Source organism: Rattus rattus, chromosome X, assembly GCF_011064425.1.
Source record: "Rattus rattus isolate New Zealand chromosome X, Rrattus_CSIRO_v1, whole genome shotgun sequence".
Lineage (NCBI taxonomy): Eukaryota > Metazoa > Chordata > Mammalia > Rodentia > Muridae > Rattus > Rattus rattus.
This window is the reverse complement of record NC_046172.1, coordinates 110,374,263-110,391,195: the sequence shown is the minus strand read 5'-3', so window position 1 is coordinate 110,391,195 and position 16,933 is coordinate 110,374,263. Positions and strand designations below refer to the sequence as shown.

Sequence of the window (16,933 nt, the reverse complement as noted above, 5' to 3'; positions counted from 1 at the left end):
GAGAGAGAGACTTCCCAAGGGCAGGGCTCTCTGTACCGATCCAGGAGCTTTGAACTCTCTCCACTAGCATGCTTCTAGTAGTGGTTTTCTTTTCAGGTTGCTTTTAGTTTCGATCTCTTCACCGAGCCTAAAGACCCAAACAAGGGGTACAAGGGGTCATCTCCACAGTATAGTCAGGGAAGTGAAGACAGGTGGATGAGTAGGGACCCAGTTATCAAGTGGCAGAGCTGGCATGACAGCTTCCTTTGCGCTACAACACTTCTCAGAACTTGGGACCACCGTAGAGGACAGCAGATGGAAAGAGCGAGGTGCGTGGGGTGGGCGAAAGAAGAGCCCTGCCTGGCAGTGGTAATTGGAGGGCAGCCTCCTCCCTTCTTGCACTTGTGCATGAAAGAGTCACAGCCACCATTAGGGGACCCAGCCAGGGTACCTCTTAGAAATGCTAAGGGTGTGACTGCTGTGCTCGACCTAAGGAAAAAGCACACGGTGATGCCTGCGCATGAGCACTTCCGTGAAGCTGATTTCTAGAAGCTTTTCCTGAGCCCCCATCATGCTGCTCACACACCCAGAAGCTTTCCCTTTGAGTCAAGTTCGGGGATTCATTTTTGTGTCAATGTAGTGGCTCAAATACTCAGCTAATGACCTCTCCAGGGGATTTTGCTTGCTGAGATTGGGCGGGGAGGGTAGTATTTTTATGTAGCATATGTGAGATCTTGTTACCAGACAGGCATGAGAATGGTAAGGTTAAATGAACTCGAACCCTGAGAATCTCAGAACTGAGAACAACAGGAGTGGACCCATTCCCTACCTGCCTCTCCCTGCTGTGGAACACCCCATGACACCGCACTGAGAACCACAGACGCTGGGTCAAGTAGCGTAAACACCAGGAGTTCTCTATGCTTTTGGGGTATTTAGATAGTCCAGCCCAGAGTTCAGCCAATGAGCCCTTCCTGGGCATTCCTTCTTGCAAAAGGTATTCAATACCTGGCCCACCCTGAATAAACTGTCATTCATCTATCATCAAATAAAGTCTGAACAAAAAGGACGGCTCTTCCTGAAGGACTGCAGCAGAAAAGCCTTCATCTTAAACAGCCATGTGCCTAAACTCTTGAAAAACTCCTCCCCTCCAGACGCTCTGACCCTTAGGCACTCCTCCGAACCAAACCAGGTTCCCCAGCCCAGGCTCTGCCTTCCCCTTCCTGCCCTGTGTGTGAACGCCCTGAGGGGAAGCATGAACTCCGCTACCCAACCCCCCAGACCCCGGTTCCTGACTCCCAGCACTAGGCTAGCAGAGTTCAGGTACACAGACCAGGAAGCACAGCATTTGTTGATTGCACTGTTTCTCCTTCCTGTTACGGACCCGGACCGTGTCCTGACTTCTCCAGGTAGCACTATGGACACCCCAGCAGAGAAGCAGGGATTGGGGCATTTTTAGTCACTTAAAAGAAGCTTGGGAACAGGAGTGATGCATTAACTCGTGGACTTTGGGTTAAGATGAATGAATATCTGTATCTGGGAGTGTGGGAAGTATCTGGAGTGACACCATGAAAATCTTGGATAGCCATCACAGCAACGAAATGTCCGTTAATCAGCGTGTTCTCTGGACAGAAACACCCTATATAACTTCACCAGTGCAGGCAGGGGCCAAGAGAAACCCAGGTTATGAACCTTAGCAAAGACTAATCTCCCAAGAACACATACAGTAATAATAACTGCTACTGCCCGTAGAAGTGATGGAATTTCCCTCTGGCACTTCAGGGCAACAGAAGGGCCGCTGACAGGGAAGAGACCAGTGGGAACGTGAAGTTCACTGAAGGAAGCATTCCACTGGATGCATACAGAGGAGAAGCCATTCAAGTGCTCACTCGCAAGTGCGGAGCTCAGGGACAGGGAAAAATTCTCTGCCGTTCCAACACTTTGCCAGCAGGGGGAAGCATCTCATGCTACATTTCTCCCCCAAACTGAGCAAGCCGACTGGAGAATAGCAGAGCTGAACCGCTGGTTAGGATTGCAGAATTTAGAAGCTTTCAGCGCGTCCTGCTAGCCTGAGAGTTGGCCCAGGTGAACTCAACCACCCACTTCTGTAAGGGGAGGGAGGGGCACTGCCTTTCCTAAGCGACTGATAAATTTGATAAGAGCATTTGAGCAATTCGCCAGGAGACAATGTCTTAGTACCCTGCCTTTCCAGTCTACTGCAAGAGTCCATGTTGGAATTCAGTGGAATCTCTCGTTGAGCAAGCCGCACAGCCTCTCACAACCTCTCCTCTTTGTCTGTAAAACGGCTTTGAAAGTCACATCTTCCCCTTCCTCCCTCAGTGTTTCAACAGGAGCCCTGGTCTTCTTCTACAAAGGCCTCGCTCCTTCTTGCTCCAGACTCATTCCTGAGGCCCCATCTCCCAAGCCTCCTATAGGAACCCTACTCTGACATCCACACAGTCCCCAGAGAAACTGCCTAGAAGCCTGGACTTTTCTTCTAGGACACCATAGTTAAACATCTATTGTAATTTTTAATAGCCTCTCTCTCTCTCTCTCTCTCTCTCTCTCCTCCCTTCCTTCTTCCCTCCCTCCCTCCTTTCCCCCTACCCCCAACTTATAAGGAATGTGGTACATCATAGGCACTCAATACCCATTTGACAAGTGTTAAGATTTCTTTTGAGGGGGGGATGGAATCCTGGACGTAACGCATGCTAAGCCCATACTCAACCATTGAGGTATATTCCCAGCCTGCAAAGGACTATGATTTTTCATTTTGGAAAGAATAAAATTGAGGCCCAGAAAGATACCAATACCACATTGGTTCTCTGAGTTCTCTTACATATACCATGCAAGACCCTTAAACTGGTGGGTGATTTAGTTTTTCAATGCCTCTGTTTTCTCTGCTGCAGAGTGAGATTGTGACGGAGACTAAATCAAAGCAGGTGAAGCTCTGCGCACGGCTCATGAGAAGCACTCTAGTGTTACCTAGCCGTGCCCCTTTTGACTGTCAGTTTCCTGGCCTGACTCAACTTTGTCATATGCAAAAATGAAAGGGTGAGACTCACAGAATGAGCTTTCAGGCTCATCAACTCTGATCTTGGGATTCTCTATGGCTGAGAAAGGGACACCACTGGTAGATGGTCCTATGAGAACAGATGAGGGCAAAATGGAACCCTAAAAGACGACCCAGTCAGCTGCTGTTCAAGCTGGGGTAGGATCTAGAGCTCTGAGTTTGGGAGCTTCATGCTACTGGGCTCCCTTGATTATGCCCTACTATTCTTCAACTCCAACAGAAGAAGGGAAAGCAGTTTGCACAATGGGAGAAAGGTGACAGAGAGGTAGCAGCCTCTCTGGAGTAAAGGGAAGTAGTGGAGACCCCATAATCCAGCAGTGGCCTTCCTTTCTGGCTGAGGTTAATGCCCCACCCTATGTGAATTTCTTCTCCCAGACCTCAGCGGCCTCCACAGTACAGCCCAAAGTACCTGAAGCCCTTTCACTGTTTGCTGGGATCCCAGCTATAAGCATTGTTCCTGAAGGCGGTTCCAAGCCATCTACTCATTCAAGCTGGCCCACCAGGGAAGGAGATTGAGGCTTATAGCAGCCAAAGAAAAGCATGGCCAAGCTGCTTGGAAAACCAAGGCAGAAGCAGATTCAGGACTGGAACCTAGGTTTACAGGCCCCTGATCCTTCGAGAAAGGATCCCTAAATGCTAAGTCTCCTGGAGCAGGTGTCTAGCTCCATAATTGCAACTCAGGGTCCCCAGATGAGATGCTGATAGTGAGGACGTGGGATCTTTGGAGAGGCCTTCCAGGCTGTAGCCCAAGTGAAAGCTGGCACATGAGAGAATGCTGTGGGCCAAATATGTCCCTGGGAAGGCCTTGTGTGTTATCTAGGAGAGCTGAAGTTTCCAGTGACCAAGGCACAGTTTGCATGGCATCCAGAACTTTTGGGAACAGGACAGTGAACCCATGCTGAGGCTAGACCTACGTTTGAGTCATGACTTGCCAAGTAGAGCTACTTCACGCACTTGAACAAGTGATTTCACCCTCCTCAAGCTTTTTTCCCTCTTCGTATAAAGCAGAGATAATGGCTTCTCTATCCGCATCTCAGGGCTCATGCCACCCTGAGGAGAGATAATAATTGCACCTATTTAGTGAGCCAGGCCTGGCCCCTGAGGTCCGTACTGAGCACTCCGCCTGTGTGATGCTACACAGACCTGACCATAGCACTGAGAAGCAAGCAGCAGCATCCAGGGCAAGGAGGAAAAGCAGGCTCGCCCTGGCCATGACCTTACCTTCAGTGTCATGCATATGAGTAAAATGCACCAGGATTCAACCCGTGATCTTAAAGTCAGACTTCCCGTTCCACTAAAAGCTCTTTGTGAGATTATTATCACATCCTGGTGCAGGGGTCATATCACAGGCAGTTGATGACATTCCCTCAACTGTAAACCTGGCTACAGAAAGTCCATCCCCTGCCCCCATATCCCATGTCTGGGTCTGAATGGTAAGTCAAAGAACTGGTCAATGCTTCATTAGAATGGGTTGGCCAAACTATAGCCTGCTACCTGTTTGTTAAAGTAAAGCTTAGTTGGAACACAGTCCCACCCATTGATTTATGTGCCATCTATGGCTGCTTCTGTAGGAAAAGACAGATAAAATTCATAGGTGGGACAGATTTGAAAAGACTGTACAGGAAAAGTGCTCTGGTCCCTGATGTGAACTGTCTTCCATGAGCCTTTGACCTTTCGGCTGTAGTCCAAAGCACCAGCAGGGGAGTTCCTTGCTAGGCTACCTCTCCAAGCACTGGCTACAAGGAAGGGGAAAGTAGGTTTTCAAAAGAGACCTCCAGAGGCCTTTCTTTTGGGTGTTCCAGAGAAATCCTGGCAGGGTGAACAGCCTTTGCCAGCCAGGACAGGAAGGTATTGACTAAGTCTTCTCTACCATTTTCTTTGGCAGTTAGCTGGCATTGGTTCAATCTGGGCAGAGAGAAGCCCTGGATTGAGAAATTTAGCTGAATAGCCTTTAGATCTAAGAAACAGGATTATATAAGCACCCTGGAATGGCCACTTAGTCCAGGGCCCATGAGCTCTTTGGTAGTAGAAGAACCCAGTCCCAATTAGAGGGTCTCAAGTCTACCAGAGAGTCTAAAGAGAAAGGCTTCATAGCAAGTAGCCATGCCTCATTCGACAGCAACACCTGGGACCTGAAAAGCCATGCCTGTCCCAAATCTGTTTTCCCAATCTCGATCATTTCAAAGGCTGCCCACTTTCTAGATGAATTTGGAAGCAGCGTCCTTTTTCAGTTTCTTTGCCTGCCTCCCTCTTCTGCTCAAGGTGGGACCTCTAGTTCAGAAATAATCAGGTGAATTGTTGATTTGTCTAGCAAGAGGGTGTAACCACAACTTGCGGGTTATGAGAGTATACATACATTTGTTTTGTGTGACACTGATAATTGTATAAAGCAGCCAGTAAGATGGCTTAGTGGTTAAGAGACTTTCAGCCAAATTTGAGTCCCATCTCTGCAACCTTCACTGTGGAAGGAGAGAGACGACTCCAGCTAGCCGTTCTCTGACCTCCACAAGTGCACTATGGAAAGCAAGCCCACACACATGTGCCCACATACACAAGTAAATAAATGGCAAAAAAAGAAAAGGCCACATACTCAAGTTACAAAGAAAGCTCATAATGTTTAAAGTATACATAAGCTTTTATGTCGGACCACATTCATAGCACTCCTGGGCCACGTGTGCTCTCAAGGCTATGGATTGGATGTCTGTGGAGAGCTCAGCATTTTGACAACCACCACCGTTCTGATTCTATTGTATTTGTTTGGCCAAGACAAGGTATCTCCAAAGGATATAACCTATATGCTCCTGCTCTAGTCAGATCTGAAGTCCAGTTATCTTAACAGAGGGACATTAGTATTCCTTCCCCTTGTCCTCTGTGCCAAGGGAATCAAGCTCACACCTACTCGCTGATACACTGTTCACACCCTCGCTTGCTTGCTGCACCCCGGTAGCTGCTGTTTCTCATTCTTAGCCTTCCCTGCCTACCATCCTCGTCCAGACTCTGTTGGGTCTTAGTAGGCCAGTTTTAATCACTCAGCCTCTCTTCACTCTCCCTGATCCCACCAGACCATCATGCCTCCTACTCCAAAATTCTGTTTCACTGAGTGGAAAAAGCAAACAAACACATTTTACACTTCATTATAGGAGACCTTCTGTTCTACATTAGAGTTTGCATTCTGGAATTCGTGACGTAAATTCTATAGCCATGTACAAGCTATGAAACTTTGGGCCAAGACCATCACCAATCTTGGCCATGTTTTCTCATCTGTAAGATGGGCATGGCAGTGGTTGGTCCAAGATGTCCTAACGATTAAATGACCTAGTAACTTTTAAAGAGCTCTGCCCAAAGCCTGGATACTTGTGGGTCAGAATTCAGTTGCTGCTCAGTACTGTCCCTTTGCCCTTGATTTCCTGTGAAAGTAGCGCTCAGGGGGTGACAACACACCAGTCAGTTTAAAGCCAGCCCATCTCCAAGCCAAGCTCTGCCTACATGCGCTAAGCTCCTCCGATAACAAGTTCACTTAAACAGCAAACTAGCAATTTCAAAACTACATGTTTTCCTAAGAGGCACTTCCAACAAAATGCCATATTTTTAAAATTGCTATGGCACAATGTGCACCATTCCGTTAATGACGAGGTGCTTAAGCATTCTTGTGGGTGACTTTTCTTTCTATGCTGTCTCCTATTGAGCAGTTTTATGACTGTTTAGCAAGTTTGTCTGAAGGCATTTTCTTCAAAATTAAATCTTCTCAACACTAAATACTTGTCAAATCTATGAAAATGCTCACAAGATTTATCAAACTCATCTATTCTGATGATTCTGTCTCCTCCGTGGGTTTTGTTCTGCATTGTGTATTCTTGTGCGTACCTAATGGGTTTATTAGCCAAATTAGCATGTACCCAATGTTCCTGTCTGTTCTTCGAGATATTGACATTTTGACAACAAGCACGAAAAAGTAAGACAGATGGGGCAGGATTGTATTGAACTCCTCGCATTTTATTTTCCAGGCTATCTCATTCATCAAGCAACTCCACTTTGTGAAACATAAAATGATACATACAAAGTCATTACCAAATGTATTTATGGCTGAAGACAACATTTGTCAAGAAAGGCAAACTGGCTAAAAAGTCCCGAAAGTATTCAAAAGCAGATACAACACAAGACACCCACCAGGGTTACAAAACAGCATGTAGTACAATTCCCACCTCTGATCAGCGTGTCCTTAAATGAATTGCTTCTGAAAAAAAAACCTTTAAGTGACACTGCCAGAAAAATGAGGACATTCGAACAGATGCCAAAGGACTTAAAAGGGGCTCAAATTTATGTGAACTGGCCCTTAAGCATAGCGAGGCCTTTTGTGAGCTTGTGGCAAATCGGTTTGAGGCCAGTTGACCTAGAACCAATTTGGGATACAAGCACTCACCTCCCTACACGTGCAATCTGTGGGCACAGGGACAAGCTTGGCCCTAGGGGGAAAAGAAGGCCCCTCCTGAATATGACCTCAACGAGTAAGGGCAAACTGTCAGCTTTTAACTCTTTATTATAAAGACATATTTACATGGAACAATTTTTACAAACATAGTGAACACACGGGATGAGGACAGTTTCTTTAACTCAGAGGGCCTTAATATCTCTATATAAATTAGTATAAGAATCATACACAACCACTTTAAATAAGACAGCCCACTGGGTCCATTCACTCCCCCTCTTCTGTTTCTATCTCTCCTCTTTCTCAGCCAACATCCTCCTTCCCTCCCCTTCCCTGTGGGATTGGCCACGGCAGGCTGATAAGGCAAGAGGTACAAAAACAACAAAGACAGAGAAGGCCTGGTCCCTGGCAGGGGTACCAGCAGTAGAAGAGGCACCAGCAAGCCCCCACTTCAAGCCCAAGGAGTGAGGACACTATGACTGGCCCAGCTCCCCAGGGTGGGCCTTGAAGCGGCAGCAGCAGCAGCATTAGCAGCAGCAGATGGGAAGGATTTGGGGACGGGTGAATAGGCAATCAGGTTATTATGGGGCTTGGGGGTCCTGACTCCCCCTACCCTATACATATGTAAGTGAATTCAAGCTTCTGTCTTCTCTTTTCTCCCTCCTGAGAGGCCTCTGAGAAGAACATCTGCTCAAGCAGAGAAGATGAGAGTCTCCCTTCAGGGAAGGGCTACAAATGGCTCCTGGTGAGAGATGAGACCACTTGTAGTGATAGAGCCCACCTATACGTCCTTCCATCTCTCCTTCCTTTCTTCGCCTTTCTCCATCCCCAAAAAGCCTCAAGATCAAGGGTCCAGTCAACATAGGGGTTCATGACAACCAGTTTCAGGGGCTAAATGGTAGTTTCAGTTCCTGAGAACCCCAATTAAAATCGCATGAGCCTGGGAATAGGCCTGTGTGGGGTACACCTCACCACTTATGGACTCTTCCAGGCCACATTGGAAGAAGTCCCACACGAGGCAGTTCCTAACTGGCTTGTCTCGCCCTTGCTTTTCCTTCCTAGCCACCCACTTCACTAAACCCATCAAAAGGCACTTCATTTGCTATGAAAGGACATCATCAAGAGGAAAAAGGGCATCATAAAGTGGGAGTTGGGGGCCCTGGTGCCCTGTGAGGCTCTGCAGTGGCTCTGAGAAGGTCATTTCCCTCTCCAGGGCCTGTTTGTGCAAGCTTTTGCATAAGGAAGCTAAATGATCTTCAAGGGTCCTTTGGGCTCTGACTTTCTGTGGGTTGTTTGGTTTGGAATTTTTTTTTTTGGCAAAATTACTCCCAGAAGAGTATAGAACCATGTCAGGATCAGCACTTTCCCCTTCTGACCTGGGGAGTGAACCAGCGGCAATAGAACAGAGAGAGCAAAGATGTTAGGAGACACAGTGACATAGCACTTCATGGGTTCCTCTCCTTTGCATCTTCCTTTAACAGGGCCAGAGAGAGCTAAGGAAGAGGTCATGACAGCTATTTCTCCTCACCCCTTCCTTATGCCCACTGTTTCCCCAATGCACCTTCTCTGGACCCCAACACCCAATCCCTCTCAACCAAAGTCTCATTGTACATCTCTGTACTCCCTTCCAGGCGAGAGGTCCAATTGATAAGAAAGTATGGATGTGCAGGAATCCATTGAAGAAGGGAGTGTTCTTGTCCAGTGCCCAGGGTAAATGAAAAAAGGAAGGGACCAAGAGAAGGCTAAAGCCAAAAGATAGGAACTAGTGCTTGGAGCAGGCCAGGAGAAGCTGGGTCTCCAAGGACAGTCCAAGGAGTGGCCAGGAAGATGGGCCAAAGGGATCCTTGCGAGAGAAATGGAATCATCCAAATGAGGGGTGAGACCACGCCATTAGAGGAACTTGGTGGGTGAGAAGAAGAGCTGGGACCATCAGCAGCGATAACAGGTGCAAGATGAGAGCCAAATGACGTGAGGTTCCAGAGAAGAGAACTCATCTGTGGAGTAGAGACTGGCACCGGAGGGCACTGAGAGCCCTTCAATCCTAAAGAGACAAACCAGAGAGAAATCAAAGACATATCCTAGGTCAAAGGAATCCTTTAGGAAAAGAGGAGATACAAGTCATTCCCACTCTACCCATAATCCCAAGGCACCACGTTGATTTCCCTTGTTTCTAGCTGTTGTGAGAAGAGAAGCAGGCCAGGCCTCAGGGGCAGGCCTAGGCCCTGCTCTCTTCAGCAACCTTTCGCTCTTCTCTGCTTCTCACAGCTCTGGACAGCTACCATTCAAGCTCTCCGGTCCCCCACCCAACTACCCCAAGGCTCTCTGCTGCCTTCCCATTTCCCCATGGCCCTGCTAAGAGTGCACACTGGATATCTGTATCCATACCCTTGGCACACCTCTCCAGCCAAGGCCTGCTAGGGCTTCCAGAACTCTCCAATGACAACAGCCTGTCGGATCCCACTTAGCTCTTGGGAGGGAGTCAGGAGATTGATCCCAAGCACTAAGCGTTTCTCTGGGCCACAGTCACCTCTTCTATAATGAGATGAGTACTTTTTTTACTAGCTCTCAAGAAGCTCTAAGACCCTGGTATGTCTAGCCGTTGATGGTAGGCTGCCCATCCCCGGTTAGTGCTACCAACCACAAGGGGCTCCAATACCTGCTTTAGAAAGGCATGGGTCCCTTATGGGAGAGACGGGGCCGCTGTCTGCGAAATTTCCTCCTGCCTCCCTGCCAAGCCCCTGGTCCAGTCCTCGAAGTTCTGGGCTTCACCAGGTAGCGCATGTTGCCTTCTTCTAGCCCTTTCCCATCTGGAGGCAGCATCAGTGGCACTGCAAAGATGAGAAACATCTGTTAGCCGGGAAGATGAATTGAGACAGGGGTGGCCACAGTCCAAGGGACAGTACAACTTCTCCACAAGGTGGTGGCCCTCATGATTTTCTTTTCTACCCTGATGAAAGGAGGTCCCCATTCAAACACTGTCCTGTGGCAAGTGGAATCACTCCTTTTACCACTGAGGATTTCACATTCTTCAGACCATTCTACCATGTAGCCACAAGCACAAACAAGCTTTGGAAATGTCATGATTGGGGGTGCACTCTGAGACATGAAGCCTAAACTTGGTTGGGGTGCAGGGACAATTTCCCTTGACACATCTACAGCTGGTGTACTTCAACCATTTTAGACATACAACCTGACACTGATGCCCCTTCATGGACACACAGCCAGACATCACAGTTATTAAATGGAATCCTGTAGGCTTCACTTCTTCCTTCCTTCCTTCCTTCCTTCCTTCCTTCCTTTCTTTCTTTCTTTCTTTCTTTCATTCATTCTTTCTTTTCTTGGCTGCAATATTTTTAAAGCAAATAACAAATGCATGTTACTCCATGCTTACATCCTTTGATAGGTGACCCACTTCTGTGTGCTACAGATCTTATCTGCCCCACCTTGAGCACCTCACCAGCAGTTAGGTATATTTGAGGCTTTTCCTTATTCCCTAGGCTTCCTTGTGTGGGTGTGGCTGGGATATAACTCCTCCTTCTTTGTACTGGGCTCTACTCAGCCTGTGACCAGATTTAGAGGCTAAGAAATAAAGGAGTGGGGCAACTGTGTCCTGTTGCACTGTGCTACACCAAGAGAGGGGTGGGTTGTTGGGGTTACATCATACCTCATATCCAAAATTTGATATAAACTCTCTGCATTCTAAGGCCACCTGGTTTCTGTTATGCTCTCCCAGGCTCCTGTCACCATCTGCCTACATCTGGCTTACTGCAGAAGTCATCTGATGCCATTGAGCCCTAACAATGGAATCCAAGTTGTGCAGGATGTTCTTGGGAAAGATGAGGGAGAAGGTACATTTGCCAGCTCTCACAGAGCCAACAGTGTAGCCAGGAAAGCTGAGCTAGTACCCAGAGACACTCTTGGACTCAAGAAGCAGACAGTGTGCAGAGACGAGACCGTTCTGGGGAAGAGGCAGATGAGAAGGATGCTTATGCAATGCCCTGTATGGGAGTGGCCCTCAAAAACAGAGAAGTGCCTGAGGCCAGTGATAATGAATACCAGTCTCTGTTCCCTATACACCATCAAATGTGCCTTCAGCTACATCCCTGTTCCTCGAACCTCATTGCTATCCATCAATGAATTCCCACCACTGGTTCAGTTTCCTTATAGCATCCAGTTGATTACTCCTCCTCGCCCAAATCCTCCCTGCTTCCAACACCCCACACTCTGGCTCCTTCCTTGACCCATTGGTCCTGGACCTTCTTCTGCTTGCACACCATTTCCAGGCATTTCGCATCCTCTTGGGTGAAAAGTGAGCACGGTCTGTCCTCGCAGCCCTCTGCACAGACTTTAGAGCTGCTGTTCTTCCTCCCCAGATGAGAACACTACACATACCAGCCCCTACACCCCTGCATGCTCTCTATCCATACAACACCCTTCCATTTTTGTTCAAGAAAAACCATTAGGCCTATTAGGACCCAGGAGTTCACAGGGGTTGATTTGCCACACTTCCGTGTTCATGATTAAAGTGTGTTAGTGTGTCAACTGAACTCTAAACCTATAAGAATTAAGATTTTAATAATAATAATAATAACAACAACAACAGTGCTTTTGAAGCAGAGGAATGATGATGGGTTAGGGACTGCTTCTGTCTGACTGACCTAGAGCTGCTCTCCTGCTAGCATCTGTGAAAGGGTTGTGGGAACACCACTGTGACCTCCCTCCCCGCCCTAGCTGATGTCCTGAGCTTTAAGATCTCATCAACGCTTACCCTGAGCCTTGGGGGTTGCTCTGCGTGATACTGATGAGAAGTCAGAAGCAGAGACACATTTCAGGTATGGGGTGGTAAGCACTGTGTCCAGCATGTGGCCATGCATAAGGGAAGGACCCTACGGGTCTTTAAAAAGTGAATCTTTGGTTCCCGAGTCCCTGCCTTCAACTACTGGATTTGGAACAATGGTCCAGGCCATTGTATCCTAGAGAAACGGCAAGCATGGATGACTGGTGCCAGGAAGGATTATCATCCCCCCCACTCACCCACACCCGTCACCCCATGTCCTCATGGTCTGAGACTGTTGGTGTCTATGGGAGTCAAGAAGAACTTGGGGGAAGGGCACTATAGGGAGAGAGGTCAAGAGCCCGGATGAGCAGCATGCTAACAGTAGCTCAGAGTCAGGCCAGAAAGATGTCTGGACTCTAGACCTGCAGAGAAGAGTAACCCTGAGCTGCCTGAGGCTCAGCCAGGCCTGGGAAAGTAGCCACCCCAGAAGCCGCTTGGCCTCTTCTATCCTATTCGGTTGGAGCCCGTTGCCTTCCTCATCACAGGAAGTCTGTGAGCTCCTCCTGCACTCTGATCCCATCACCCACTTGTTTCCTACTTTTACTGCTGAGTCTAGTCAGATAAGCTGATACCTGAAACCCTGGCTTTGTCCAGTCTGAACGAACAAATTAGAGGCCATTGATTCCCATCAGTGTTGAGGTCCTGGCTGTACAAAAGGCATTCCCCTTTAGAAACGGAGAATACCTCATTACACTTCAATATGCCATTCAAGCTCATTTTCTCCTCAAAAGGAAGCAGGAGCTATTTCCCAGAGAATCTCAAGCCAAGAGGATTGGACCTCTTGTCCACGAGAGTAAAGACAACAGCATTTTCAAGCTGAGAACTGCAGCCAGGGAAGAAGCGGATTTGATTTTCATGCAACCTGAACCCCAACCCTGCTGAGATGCAGAAGGAAGTCTGTGCAACTTTTCAGGAACATGCCAACCTCAGCAGGAATGGTGCGCTTGCCTTCTTGTTCGGGGTCTGGCCTGTATAGTGATTGCTTTAAAAGTCCGCCCAAGGCTCTGATGGGAGATCCACTGGTGACTATGCTACTACGTAACTACTCTGTAGTAAAGCTTGTCTCTGGGATATGAGCCAGTCTTTTATGCCTCATATTGACCTTCTCCAAAACACTGTGCTGTCTACTGGCAGCTCTGTTGCTCTGGATCGGGTTCTGGAAAGCCTGGACTCTAATTTGTCTACCTTAGGTCTTTACTGTAGACAGACCCGGCTCAGGTTCCAAGGGTGCCTAGAGTTTAAAACTGGGATGGAATGATGTCCTCCATGGTGGGAGGGGTACAGTAAGCTGTCCCTACACTGCATGGTGAAACAGAAGCTGGCAAGAGGGAATAGGAGAGAAAGTGGTGCTCAGAGACCAAGGGACACTTGGTGAGGACCCAGAAACTCTCAGTCTCAGAAGAGCAAAGCGTCTCCCAGGTCAGGAGGCAGGGAGAAATCTTTGTGGTTGGAGGAGGGGCAAAGAAGGAGGGAGAACATTCCAAGTCGGAAGAGAAAGTGGGAAGAGAAATGGAAGCATGGTTTTTGAGTCTGGAACTTCGAAGACTCTGGCTGCGGAAAGCTCATACAAGTCTGTGCTAAGGACAAGGGAATTCTAGGGCTCCTCTTTCTCGACCAGGACACAGGAGTAGAGTGTGCAGAGCTGAACCTCTGGCTGGTGGCCACCTCCAAGGAAGTGCTCTTCTTGGTTCCAGGAGTGGTCAAGGGTGGAAAAATAGTAGGAGCTTTAGAAGCAGCCAATGCTAGTCTTTAATAAAATGTCTTATACCTACATTGTTAGAGTATGCAAAAGATTTAAAGCAAAAGGAGGAGACAGAGCAAGAAGTTTCAGGATCTAGATCAGAACCCCAATGTATTCTGGCAGCCTGCTTAACTTCCTTGAAATTGGCTCATGACTTTACTAGTAATACCCCTATAGCTGCACCCCAAAGGGTTCACAGAGTATCTGCTAGCCAAAGTCTCCCTTATACCCTCTGGAGAAATATGCAGCTTTAGGTGGTCCAGCCTCCTCTGGGGTACCCTTTCTGTACCCAGTCATTTTCTTCTTTAAAGGCACTACCTTGGGCTGTTTGCTTGAAATTGAACGATGAGATGCTTGTCTTGCCAATCATGCTGGCTATGTAAACTCCATGGTGGAGGGGCAGACTGATGTGGTATTTTTATTCATAGTTTTTGCTCCCTTCTGGCCATTGCCTAGCTGACAGGAATTTCTGAGGATAAAGTCTTTACTCCTCTTCCTAAGGAGGAGGGCTGCCTCAGTGCTAGGTAGGGTCTTGCCGGAGATCACTGGACTACCTGGAGGCAGGAGGCATCAACGGGGCCAATGTACTTTCCTGAGAAGCCTGACAATGTACTGAGTTCAGGGCAATGCCAAAGAACAAAAGCACAGAAAGGAGGTGGCTACACAGAGAGGCAGGCAGAGTTGGCTAGAACCCCAGAGGCTCCTGGGCAGTGCGCCATCTTCCTGTTCTGGGGGGTGAGGGGGGGTCGTCAAACTAAGAAAGTTCCTGGGCCCTTCCTCTAGGAAACTTGCTGTCCTGTTCACTCCCTCTCTCTCCACTCTCACCTCCTTGTGACTCCAGCCCTGGCACTGGCAACTGTCCACCTGGTCTCGGCCTTCCCTTTCGGCTGTGCCAGGCAGGCTGCCGTGACAGCCAGATCACAGGACTGGGGCAGCTGAAGGTGGGAGCTGGAAGCCCCAGGAGGCTCTGACCCACAGAGGACAGGCAGACCGAGCAGGAGCTGTTGGGACACTAAGGACCCGGGAGACAGAAGTAGACAGGAGATTATCGGTGCAGAGAATTTCCAGGTAGGAGGTTAATACAGGTAGAGGTGAAGGGAGTCCTCTTCCCTGAGCTGCGTGGAGGTTATGAGATCAAGTGCCTGTGTTTCCTCTTTTTGGTACCTGGAGACCAGGGGACCACAGTTATACCTGGTGCAAGAGTGGAGGATGAAGCCAGAATTGAGAAGAGCCAAGTCTCCAGAGAGACAGAAGCTGTGGAGCCAGGTGTCCCACAATGGAGCAGGGAACAAAATCATCCAGGACCTTGGAGTACAGAAACCAGCCTGGCCCTGTCCAGTCCAGATCTGCCTAAGGACTATGCCTCTGCTTACACCCAGGCTGAAGGAGCAACAGCTGAGATCCACTAGCCACTGCGGTCGCCCCCGCCCCCGCAGCGTGCTCCTGACTATGCAACAAGTGTCACGTCTACATGTTGGCACATCATCCCCAGTAGCTTGAGCCCCTGGACTGGCCAGCGGCCCCTAAACTCCAAGACCCAGAGATCTTCAACATGGAGACCTGACCCACTCAGCTCAGGTCAGCCACCTCCACTGATTCACGAGGTGAGCTGGACATGCTCCCATCCTCTCCCCCAACCCCGAACCACCACCACGTGGGGTACAGGGTGCAGGGTGCAGGACATAGAGTGCGAGTCTGTGGCACGGAACACTTTCAAGTACGAGGGGCACGGGAGTATGGGGGTGGTAAGTGGTGAGATACCAGATAATCTGAAGCCCCCCGCGCTGTCCGAAGGAAGCAAAGCCTACATGGCACGTCGCCCCGTGGCCCCAGATGCCCTGTCAATAGGCCTCCCGGTGCGGCTGGCGCGTGGCTGCTCCTGCAAGACTCGCGCCGGGTTTCCCCGGAGGCGGGAAGAGCGCGCGTGGGGCGGAAAGAGAGGATCGCGCAGGCTGCACCTCGGGAGAGCCCCGGAGAAAGCCCAAGCGAGCAAGAGGGCACGCACTCACCTCCACACACGGCAGTCAAGGAGAGCCAGAGCAGCAGCAGCGCCTGCACGCAGAAACTCAGATTCATGCTGCAACTCGGTCCGTGGCAGCCCTAAAGAGCCGGCGAGTGGGCGGAGAGGCCGGGCACCCTGACGCAAAGAAAGGCGCGAGCCGGGGCTAGCGCGTGCGGGCACGGAGCTCGCGTGGCTCCCGGACCGCTGGCTGGAGAGAGTGAGCGCCCCAGCCGCACCGCTGGCTACCGGCCCCAAGCCTGCTCGCTGCCTCTGCTCTGGTGCAGCCTCCTCTGCCGCCGCAGGGCAGCGCCGCGAAGCTGGCCTTGGTGGCTCCAGTCAGCAGCAAAAACTCTCCAAGTGGTTGGCTGTGCTCTGCCCGCGACTCCCAACTACCCGTTGGTCCAGGCTGCTGGAGAGAATGCTTCCCTGCTCACTTCGGGGTCTGCATTTTGTAGCTTGTGGTTTGGCCGCGAGCCCACTTGGTCATGTGGTCATTAGGAGGCGGGGGTGGGGCGGGGGGAGGCAGGAAGAGGGAGAGGGAGTGAGCCTCCCGCACCGCCCCCCTCCCGGGAAGCATGCTGCAGCCCTATCCAGGGCGCGAGAGAACCCCGAGGTGGCCCCACAACAAAGGCTGAGCGGCTGCTCGGACAACCCACAACTGCTCCCCGGACAATGCCTGCCTGGCCGGGGTCCAGAGGGTTCGTAGAGACCTGAAGGATTTCAAACGCAAAAAACATTTGGAGCAGTGAAGGGTACTCTTAACCCTTTCTCACCTGGGTTTCCTTAACAGCTGTCAGGATAGTTGGGCATTTGGAGAAGGATCCTGTTTGGGCTCCCCACAACACCCTCCCTCCATTTCTGAATCTAACTTTGTTCTT

The 16,933-nt window shown here is 49.6% G+C and overlaps 1 protein-coding gene across 2 annotated transcripts in view; it reads right to left on the bottom strand.

Moving 5' to 3' along the window:
• The window catches only part of Apln (apelin), a 32,464-nt gene extending 15,963 nt beyond the window's left edge, over positions 1 to 16,501 (bottom strand). The window contains exons 1-3 of one of the 2 annotated variants that reach the window (XM_032890297.1): positions 16,063 to 16,501; positions 10,132 to 10,303; positions 7,022 to 9,516 (exon numbers count right to left, since the gene is read on the bottom strand). In XM_032890297.1, the coding sequence (XP_032746188.1) occupies positions 10,137 to 10,303; positions 16,063 to 16,129 (234 nt within the window). In that variant the 5' untranslated portion in view covers positions 16,130 to 16,501 and the 3' untranslated portion in view covers positions 7,022 to 9,516; positions 10,132 to 10,136. Of the gene's footprint in view, positions 1 to 7,021; positions 9,517 to 10,131; positions 10,304 to 16,062 lie in introns of those variants that run through there. The other variant, XM_032890298.1, reaches the window with a different exon arrangement.
• Positions 16,502 to 16,933: the final 432 nt, after the last annotated feature.